This window comes from Cyrtonyx montezumae, unplaced genomic scaffold (genome assembly GCF_038088225.1).
Source record: "Cyrtonyx montezumae isolate F1298 unplaced genomic scaffold, pur_monq_1.0 scaffold_3, whole genome shotgun sequence".
Taxonomy (NCBI): Eukaryota; Metazoa; Chordata; class Aves; order Galliformes; family Odontophoridae; genus Cyrtonyx; species Cyrtonyx montezumae.
The window spans coordinates 87,252,719-87,263,326 of NW_027072034.1; the positions used below are offsets into that span (position 1 = coordinate 87,252,719).

Sequence of the window (10,608 nt, forward strand, 5' to 3'; positions counted from 1 at the left end):
TGGAGGGTCAAGAGTTTATTTATTTGTATTGTATTGCTTTGTTTTTGGTGCTGAGGTGTCCTTGCGTGTAAGGTTCTAGAGGACTCATTAAGGTAGACTACTAACAGCAGAAACAAGTGAGCTGATCCAGCAGGGCGCAGATGTATTCTTCAAGCATTTCCCTGTTCAGCTTCAGCTGGAGGTGGGGAAAGGACAGAATGAGAGAGAATTCCTGGTGAAGCAATACCCAGAACCCCAGACAACTTCTCTACGTTCTGTGGTAGGCCCTTTTGTGCCACGGGAGCTTAAACCCTGTTAAAATCTGGGAACCTACATCACCTAAAATTGCCTCGTTGCAGAAGGATAACGCATTGGGAATGGCTGGACATGCTCATTATATCCATGCTACAGAGAGGGAAGGGGAGGCGAGGCGAGGCATGAGCTACCAGAGTAAATGTTGTCTCTTGGCACCCAGATTTCCCACAGGATGGGAAAAAGCAACCCAGGGCAAAGCTTGAATTTCACTGGGGTCATGTGAACATTTCACCAAGGTGGCTGGGAGACAGCTCCTCAGTGTGCTTCAGTATCCACAGCATGGTGAAAGTGGCCTTGAAAAAGGTAGATATGCAAAGGCTGAGCATGGTGTTCTGTCCCAAGGAAGACTTCAATCTTATTCATACAGTGTGAAACATGTACCAGAAAAGACAAGTGCCTCTGTGTGACATAAGGTAATAGCTTTGGGATTCACCGTCTCAGTGAATAAAATAGAATGTAATATGGGGTGGCTAGCATTATATTCCCCCTCTGTACTATGGTATGACTCAAGCCTGCTGTACACATGGTAAAAGACAAGCTTGGGAACTGTACGCAGGCTGAGGAAACCTAAGGTTTGCAAAAGTAGTTACATTCAAAATAACTTGCAATGGGCCATTTGTTCCTATGTACCTTACCTGTCGTGCAGGGAGCACTGTACTCCTGTATGGCAAACTCATCTGAAAAACAGAAGGGAAGGGAGGGAGCAGGGCTGTCAGGGGTCTCTCTGCCAGGAGTGCAGAGGGTCAAATACCAGGGACAGCTGTGGGTTTCCATAGCTCCCATGCCCCACACTTACCTGTCTCATAGTAATCAAAGACCTTCACCTGAGCTGGCTTCAGGCCCTGCACAGGGATGTCCTGCTCCACCGTGAAGGAGAAGCTCAAGGTCACGTTGCTCAGCTGGGGAAAGGAAGTGATGGAGGCTCAGTGTCTGCCCTGGGCTCTCCCGCTGTCTCCTCATGGAACTCTTGCCACTGGTGCTCTTGCTGCCAGCAGTGCCCTGGGCTCTAGGAGTGTGTGTGCGTGAGCATGTCCCTCAGCAGGCCTGGCTGAGGGGCGAGGGGAAACCCCAGGGTCTTTCCCCAGACTGGGGAAGCCTGTGTCTGGTGGGCAGGTGTAGGTTGATCTGTATGCAGGCCCAGAGGGAAAACCTGCTGAGGGCCGTGAGGAAGGTACCAGCAAATTCTGAGGTCAGCAGAAGTCAGTATAAGATTCATTCCTACTTCTATCAGATCCAAGGCAGTTTTGAGACCCATTTTTTTGCCCTGAGTGGCCAAATGTCCCCAAGGCTTGTGTTTTTCTGTTCCATTCCAGCCCCAAACGGAGACTCACCTTTTCCAGATACAGTAAGACATGGTTGGTACTGAACTCTGTACGCTCAATAACTTGGTGGTGTGCCAGCTGAAGAAAGAAGACCAAACTGTTACTGAATTGAGGGTGGTCTCCCCGTGCCACTTTCACAGCCCTGTGGATGGGGCGCACTGTGGATAAAACACGAGGAGTACTGACAGCAATGAGTAGGTCTGCACTGTGAAACTGACTCCTTGGTGCACCATTAGACAATAATGGTACCCAGGTCTTCCCTTCACCAGCCTGGCAGATCAAGTATTGTGTGGCTACAGCAGGGACTGATCACTGGTCCAAATGCAGCAATGGGAGGATTCAATGACAATACATTCTTTCAGGCATGCTAGTTCTGCAGTATCTTATCTCTGCTATTTTCCAGGGCAACACACTTGCTCAACATCTCAAAAAGTGACATGAGGCTTAATTACAAGACAAGCTATAAACTATAGGGTAAGATCAGCAGAAGGAAAGAGAAAACAGTACTGCTTTTGAATGTGCCACACACAGACAATATTTTCAGAAAGGTATCTGAACTCAGAGAGAACTCATCACCTGTCCAAAGGAAAAAATGACATAGTCTGTTTTACACTGATTGATCACATAGTCCTGGTGTCCAGCCAGGTGTGAAAGGAAAAGTAGTGTACACAGATCGTGTGTGTGGACAACAATGGCAGGATCAAGATTATGCCAATCCTACAGCCCTCTAGCAAGCCACAGACACCTGCAAGGTGGGTTGTTTTTTTTTTTTTTTGCTGTTTCTTTTTTTTTTTTTTTTTTTTTTAAAGGAGAAACTGAATGTGGTTCAGGTGATAAAATGAAAAGGGCAGATATCCTCAGTCAAACAGTTCACACAGGCTCCTACCTTTCTCACTGAGGACTTGACAGGGATGAATCCCGACAGCATTTTCACATCAATAATCACCATGTTGGAGACATTGCGCTCACCTGTGTAACTAAGGTACCAAGCCACAAAGATTCAGAGCACAGCACGTCAAAGCTGGGGCACTTTCACTTTTCCCATAACACTTGACACCTCACCACTTCTCGTCAATCCAGCACCTTCTTCTTCAGCCCATCACCCTTCCCTAGTCACCTGTGCCGCTCCTCAGCAGCCCAGCCCTGTGCTCCCTGCTATGCTTATCGCCTACAGGACACCCCTTGCCTCCACAGCCTCTCCTCCCAGCCCAGCTGCTTCCGGCCCACTTTCTAGGGGGCTGCCCTGCACCTCCCAGACTGGCTCACCCTGCACCACCTCCAGCTCCCTTGGTTTCTCAAGAGGGCTCAAACCAAACATAGACTCACCTGACGTTTATGCCTATGTCAAAGACCTTGTGAGCCTTGGAGTCCTCACACGTCTCTGGACTCGTGTGCACATGCAGTAGGAAGGGTGCACTCTCCTGCTTGGGCTGCACGTTGTACCTCAGGCTTGTCTAGGGGAGAGCCAGCAGCTGTGTGTGTGCATGCTCAATGCGTGAAAGAGATAATCAGCTGCCTGCCCAGCTCTCTCCCTTCCCCATTCTCACAGCTCCCCCACACTCGTGGCTCTTTCCCTCTCACTCCATCCTCCACACAGCTCTACTCCTCCCTGGCCTCTCCCAGAGCTTTTCCAGCCCGTCCCTTGGCCTCTTATTCCTTCTGCCTTCCCCTGGCTTGTGCCTGAGAAAGGGCTCTCCTCCCGGGACAATACTTTTCCCACCACCCTCACCTGCACGTAGACGCATCCTTCACCAGACACCTCTGTGCTGTACTCCCCTGGCACCTGGGGCAGGGACACGTGCTGGAGCAGCAGCCGGTTTGAGGGATCCACGTGGAAGTCTTGTTGGAAGCCCCCTTCAGATCGCAGGGTCACTTTGGAAGTTGCTCCACTCTTGGCATAGGTGGCAGCTCCGTACAGGGAGAGGGCTTGCAGAGCCACGACTGTGTCCTGCAAGAGGCAGGTCCCGACACCCATGGCCAGGTTAGCCCTGTTAGCCGTTCCGCATCCTGTTTTCCCACAGCCCGCCCTTTGCTGTCAGCAGGCTCTCTCTGCTCCATTCTTCACTTTGTCTAGTCTTAAGTGAGAAGCTCAGATGGTAAGATCAGCTTTTGCAGGCTTCCATTTTCTTCCTGCGTCCTCTGCGCAGCAGTCACGTATTCCTGAACTTTCTGTTGTGAAACTTTGTGCAGCCTTCACCTATTACTCCCCAGGGAAAAGCAGCAACTGCATACACACACAGACTACGGTGGGAGCTCCAAACTCAGCATCATTTTGTGTCACTAGCATTCTGACCGACTGCGTCAAATAAGCCAGGTCATTAATCAGCGTATCATTCCCAGTGGTGCTACCTGACATACTGGCCTCTTGGAAACTTGGTAACATTCCCAGTGGTGCTACCTGACATACTGGCCTCTTGGAAACTTGGTAGCTGCGGCAGATGCTGCAGGGCAGTACCGTAGGGGTATAGCCCCCACTTGGCTTAACCTTACTGTGCTCCCACCTTGGTCTCTGACACTCTCCTGATACTGATATGGGACGTCACAGGAGGCAAACTGCTCACCTGGGTGGAGGAGAAACCTCCATTGGGATTCTGCTGGCCACTGATCCACTTTGCAATAAGAGATGCAAATGACAGCTCCTCCTGCGAAGGTCCTGGCTGCGTGGTGAGGTGAGCAAGGAGCACATAGGCTGTCATCTCCACTTCAGCAGAGGGAGCTCTATAGCGGTAATATGGGAGATCAGCCTCTGTCTCTTTCCCAGGCCGCTGCCAGTGAACAGACCCATCTTCACAGGAGGCAGGGTGCATGTAGAGAAGACGGCAAGGAATTAGTAGCAGTTTCTTGCAAAGGAGTTACTGACCTGCTGCCAGCGGGGAGGACAGAGCCCCCCCCCTCATCCTATCGGATGAAACAGGAAGGGTTTGATGGCCCCACACTGGATGCGTTTACAACCAGTCTAGGAGTGCCAAGGGCTGGTTCTTGGGCCTGGATGCCACTTTCACTTAAGCTACAGGTTGAGAGTTGATGTTTGGACACCCGAAGGAGACAGAGACCTAAGAAGAGCGCCAGGCTGGCACACCGCCCCATTGTGAGAACTTATCCTTCCTTCACAACCCCGCTAGATGACATCTTGGCAAATGGACCATCCAGGCTGACTTTGCCAGAATGGTTCTGAGTCTTGATACAGTTTCCTGGAAGACTCAGTGCTTATGCTAGGGCCTCTGAAATGAACCATCACGTTTGTCTTATGTCTCAGCACTTCCATCTCTTCTCTGATGTGTTGTCCCTCACGTTGTGCAGGGTAAGCATTGTTCTGCCTTGAGTGCATCCGCTGGAAGGAAGGAGCGGTTATAAACGTTGCTAAGCCTTTGTCAAAGCAGTGCCTGGTACGACAGGAGGAGTAAACTGAGGTGTGCTGGTAGCAGAGCCACCCTTTTGTTCAGCACCAATAGGAATGGTGCATAGTGCCTCCAGATGAATCAATCCCTCGGAACAAAGGGGTAGGACTGGGCACCGTCAGGGAGCTGTCAAAAGCACAACCACGCTGCGCAAGCATTTCCTCTCCCCACACCTTTCCCCATCCACATAAGCCATTCCACGCTCCCATTTCCCCACCAGCAAGAGCCATTTTATCAGGGGTAGAGGTAAGACCTGTGGACTGGAAGAAAGCAATGTCCCACCAAGAGTGCTCACCCTTTTTGATGGCTTCCTTCTCAAGTGAGGCAAGGAATGCCTTCCGCTTCTCCTCCTTCCCTGCCAGGGCAAAGGCGTATGCCAGCAGTGCCTTGGTGTACACGTGGTTTCCTTTCCCATTTCCTGCCGTTTCCAGGCAGAACAGAGCATTACGCACCACCAAGTGCTGGGGAGATGAAGACACTATAAGACAAGGCAGCAAGATGCCATACTGAAGTCCATCAGAACAACAGGAACTGTATAGTACCCACGGACTCTTTACAGCCCTACCACACTGTCTGATATATATTATACCATCACGTTTTCTTTTCCCTCCAGGTCTGCTTCCTTATGTGATCCATGAGTAACCGAAGAGTGTTCTTTATTCTGTACCTTTCTTGTCTCTGAATTATCTTGTTACAATGATTTTTTCCAGTAGTTCAATGATTTTTGATATTCATAGTTTGAAGCAAGGTCCAGTTCTTCTGCCTATGGAAGCATTCACTGCCTGACTTACCCTGCACTGTGCGTTGCATCAACACAGTAAGCTCACAGAGGTGTTCTAACAGGCCTCTAGAGTTCTGACACAAAAGGAGGTGTTTTTTGGGTTTTTGTTTTTGTTTTTTAAGGATGCAGAAAACCTATCTGGGTCATTTCTGAAATGTACATATTGTTTAAATCACTATTACTCCATGGTGTGCTCTTTAAAATGAGCCAAAGCAAGATACTCGAGAGAAGAACTTAGAAGGAGATTAAGAAAAATGTTTGCGTAAGAGACCGTATTGGACAGGGGAGGAAAGTGGAGAAAAAGTGTCAGTCCATCTTGGACTTGAAAAGAAAGAAAGTATATTCAGTCAGAATTTCTTCTTCCAAAATGTAAAGGGTCCTAATAATGTGTAAGAGACTAATGGGGCAGGTTAGTACCGTCCACGACTCAGGAGACACGTACAGTTACAGGCAGAGGAATCTCTAGCAGTGCGATAGTGATGTAGGCCGTCAGAGTAATCTCATCGTTCACTCCACCCTGCAGGGAAACATAATAGATGCTTACTCCACATGTCTTCTCATATTCATTTTTCTACCATTCTCGTGGGCATACTTTATTCCGTATTGTAGACCCTTAGTTTGTGTCCTCTCCATGGCTGCTCACACTGTGCCGTTTATGGTTTGCCTTGTATCTCCTTGTCATGGCAGACACACAAAATGGCCTCTGGCTCCTCAGTTCTTGACTTTGATACCAGAATTCCCCATGCTCCTGTGCGCTCAAGAAGCTCAGCTTCCCCCAGTTTATCTATAGTCAAGCGCCGGCCTCACTAAGAACCAACTAGGCAGACATGTTACCTTCATGGCATTGTTCAGGAGCACCCCAGAACTGCGGAAGCAGCCATTCTCCTTCTGCTTTTGGCTGAGCCAGATCAAAGCATCCTGGATGTGCTTTTCCTCAATGAATATGTGAGACTGGGCCCGGGCAAAGGACTTGAGGACAAAAGCTGTGAGCCTTTAAGGGGAATAGAACAATGAGAGGGCTTGTGCAGGCCTGCTATGCATCGCAGGTGAGAAAGCACATGTGAAAGACACTTCTCCGGAAGAAGGGAAAGTTTTGTGGATATGAAGCTCAATTAGCCAGACAACAAGTACGTCTTCACCTCAAAGAATTTCCCAAAACCTGCTTCTTGCCTTGGTTTCTTCTCTGTCTTTTGGCCCATGTAACCCTGTGATCCTTTTGCATTGAGGCTACAGTTTTGAGGACAAAGATTGTTAATCTGCGTCCAAAGAAATGCCCTTGGAAAAAACAGAATACTGAATGGCAATTAGCTCAAATCTGTATGAGAGTTATATGACAAGAAAGAATCAGTCCATGGAATCTCATGATCTGCTGGGAGTACTCTCTTTCCAGATAGCCATACTTCATGGGTTTCCCTGAATTTCCACAGTATGTCACTAAAACTTTGGATAAGGTATAACAGGTTAGAATGTGAAAGAACTAGGCCACTAGAGATGCCTATAAATCTCAAGGGATAAGTACTGTTTCAGTAGCGAAAAGCAAGGCGATTAAATCATCCATTTTTAACCTTACCTATAGCTGAAAATGCATGGTAATATTATGCTGAAGTAACTCAGCTTTGCAGTAAATCACACTGGCAACATACCCTCTCCTCCACACTATCTTTTGTTTAGTAACAAACACATTTGAAAGATAACCGTATAGAGTTGCTTTGTGATTATCATCCCTTCCACTTATATGAGAATACCTTTCCCAGAAGTGTTCTCTGCAGATCCTACTCTAGAAGAGTTGCCACTGCAACTCTTCAGCCTTCTTCATTCAGAATGTGAAATCCCTTATCCCTTCTTTCCCAGTTTGTTTTTTTTTCTTTCTTTCTTGTCCAACATATCCCTTTTATAGCTGCAAGGTAGGAGGAGGTGTTTCAGCTACGTAACTGGCTGATGAAGCCTTTTTCCTCACTTAAGTGTCAGCACAGGTCCCACAACAACTGTGAAAAGCCTATTGGTCTACAACTCCATTTCTTTTTTATGATCATGTGGTATTTGTCACAGCCATATAGCTGAGAAAGAGAGCATATGGAGGAGGAACAATGAAATTTCACCAGGTGTTTCCCAGTTGGCCGTAACGTGGTCCAAAGGTACTGTAAGAGCCATCTGGATGCTTGTAGTTCATCTGCCTCTGATAACCTGCAACAAGTTAAAGCAATATTCAGAGAATGTCTGCTGAGCAATGCAGGGGAGAAGAGAAAAACAGAGAAAAAGGTTAGTCCTATCCTAGCAAATCCACTCCCACCTCCATATACTGTGTATGCTGCAAGATATGCAATATCTGCCTTTCTTCAGAAGGCAGGCATGACACATTAACAACAATGGACAAGCCACTGCAGCAGGTCACATGGTATCTATGCACTGCATTCCAATTCTGTTAAGGAGCAGAGAAACATGGACATAATGACTAGGTACCTCAATGCTTAAGAAACAGAAAGTAGAAAAAAGACATGGAAAGGGCTTCCCTGGCATACAGAAGAGACCATCTGAGTAAGAGACAAGCTGTCTTGCCATATCTGGCCAGCATTCGAGAGAAGCAAGCCAGACACATTCTGAAAAAATTCAGAGCAGAAGCAAAAGCTACATTCAACTCACCACTCACTAAGTATCCAATGGCCTTGGATTTGACCTCCTCACTCAGCTGTCCTGTCTTGTTCAGATAGTCCAGGACATAGATGTTGGGTGCAAACAGGACCATGTTCTGTTCACCACAGCCAAATGGCATTCGGAGGAGCTGGTGAAGGTTCTGCATGGCAGTGCCCATGATGTCACCTAAGGAACAGGGAATACAAGAGGGATATTAATGAAATTCAGTGTTAGCTGCCAAAATCAGGGGGATCTAAAGAAAAACAGAAGTAGAAGATGACAGAAGAAAATCTTATTGATAATGATCCTGGAATTAAACACAGCAATAACAGAGAAAAAGAAAGGAGTGTAATAAGTCAACAGATAGGGTACTAGTAGAGAACCATAAACTGAATGAGATGCAGAAAGAGGAACAAGAAGAACAGAATTGAAAGGTAACTTGAGAAAGAAGAGATGAAAGGCGGAATGAAGTGTGCTTGGAACCAGAAGAATCTATGTGAGAGGTAGGAGGCCAAAATAGTCATGCAGATGGGCAGAAATAGAACATTTCTCCCAGCAAATCCTTCCCAGGTTGCTTGCTCACCTAGCACTGAGAAATACGCTCTGCCTGAGTCTTGTACCACATTTGAAGGAAGCAACAGAGAAAACTTCTCTTTCACAGACTCTCCTGAGAGAAACAAGATGAAACAGCTTCAGTCCCAAGCTCAAACGAAGGGGCATGGACTTCAGTGGAACATCAGAAAGACTAATAGAAGAGGCTTCTGTGGAACATCAGAAAAGTTTCATCTTCCCTTCATCCCTTGCTATAAATAAATGTGTCTCTAGGTCCCAAGTGAAGGGTCCTATTCTGATTATCTAGAATCATAGAAGTGTTTGAGCTGGAAAAGATCTCTGAAGGTCATCTAGTCCAACTTCCCTGCAATGAATAGGGACACCTACAGCTCTATCAGTCACTCAGAGTCTGGTCTAGCCTGACTTCAAATGTCTCCACAACTTTCTGGGCAGTTGTGCCATCACAGAAGGCAATAGAAAGTTGATCAGCTAGGATTTGTCCTTGGTGAAGCTAGTAGTACTACAAGTACTACTAAAATATACTAAAAACAATAGTTGTAAGCCGTATTTCAGACAATTCACTCCGGGCCCTTAAAGATGATAAAGAGCCTGGAGCACCTCTCTTATGAGGAAAGGATGAGAGATATGGGTCTGTTCAGCCTTGAGAAAAGAAGACTCAGAAGGGATCTGATCCATGTCTACAAATATCTAAGGTGCGGGAGGCAAAAGAAAAAGGCTGGACTCTTTTCAGTAGTCGTGGTGATAGGATGAGGGGAAACGGCCACAAACTGATGCATAGAAAGTTCCACACAAATGTGAATGGGAACTTCTTCACAGTGAGGGTGATGGAGCACTGGCACAGGCTGCACAGAGAGGTTCTGGAGACTCCTTCTCTGGAGAAGTTCAAGACCCGCCTGAATGCCTACCTGTGCAACCTGGTCTAGGGAGCCTGTTTTAGCAGGAAGGTTGGACAAGATAATCTCTGGTCCTTTCCAACCCCTACAATTCTGTGATTCTGTGTGACGAAAAATGAGTTCAAATTAAGAAAAAATGCAAGTGGTACAAGCACAAACTTCCCCATTTGTATACTTTATGATTTACTGAACTTCACTAGCCATTCATGTAAGGCTCTTCCAACAACGTCTAGGATGAATAAGTTCTGAGGAAATCTAAATAAGGTAGCAATTTACTCAGAGAATGATATCTTGTCTCATAACCCTAATATCCATTTGTAAAATTATATTTGTAAAATATCAGCCAATCTGGAAAATGGTAGAGGCAGTGCTATCTTCTTCTTCCAAGGGTGTCCAACTCATCACCCACACTGGAGCTAATGGAGAGGTCAGGGAGAGAAGGCCTTACCTTTTAAGCAGATCACAGAGTTCTGAACAGTTTCCTTCTCAACTCCTTCAGGCTTGGGTTGAATGAAAGAAAATAAGAGAAGTGAGAAGTTATTGAAAAGAAATACACAGAGGCATAAGTAAGTGAAAAGTGAATGAACTGGAGAAGGAGAGGCAAACACTCCCTGTAATATAAAGAAAGAACTCTGAAATATTAATCCAAGTGAAAAAAAAAAAAAACAGCCAGAATCCTGAATTATTGGGAAGGATGGGAAAAGGAGAGCAACAAC

The 10,608-nt window shown here is 46.7% G+C and overlaps 1 protein-coding gene across 4 annotated transcripts in view; it reads right to left on the bottom strand.

The window, feature by feature from the left end:
* Positions 1-10,608, bottom strand: part of LOC136052287 (alpha-2-macroglobulin-like) — a 29,226-nt gene continuing 18,618 nt past the window's right edge. Inside the window, exons 22-36 of one of the 4 annotated variants that reach the window (XM_065742274.1) lie at positions 10,341-10,392; positions 9,010-9,093; positions 8,436-8,612; positions 7,895-7,979; positions 6,630-6,786; positions 6,238-6,312; positions 5,310-5,475; positions 4,178-4,401; positions 3,346-3,564; positions 2,943-3,070; positions 2,503-2,593; positions 1,626-1,694; positions 1,091-1,193; positions 930-971; positions 1-175 (exon numbers count right to left, since the gene is read on the bottom strand). In XM_065742274.1, the coding sequence (XP_065598346.1) occupies positions 150-175; positions 930-971; positions 1,091-1,193; positions 1,626-1,694; positions 2,503-2,593; positions 2,943-3,070; positions 3,346-3,564; positions 4,178-4,401; positions 5,310-5,475; positions 6,238-6,312; positions 6,630-6,786; positions 7,895-7,979; positions 8,436-8,612; positions 9,010-9,093; positions 10,341-10,392 (1,698 nt within the window). In that variant the 3' untranslated portion in view covers positions 1-149. The other 3 variants (XM_065742273.1, XM_065742275.1, XM_065742276.1) reach the window with 3 other exon arrangements.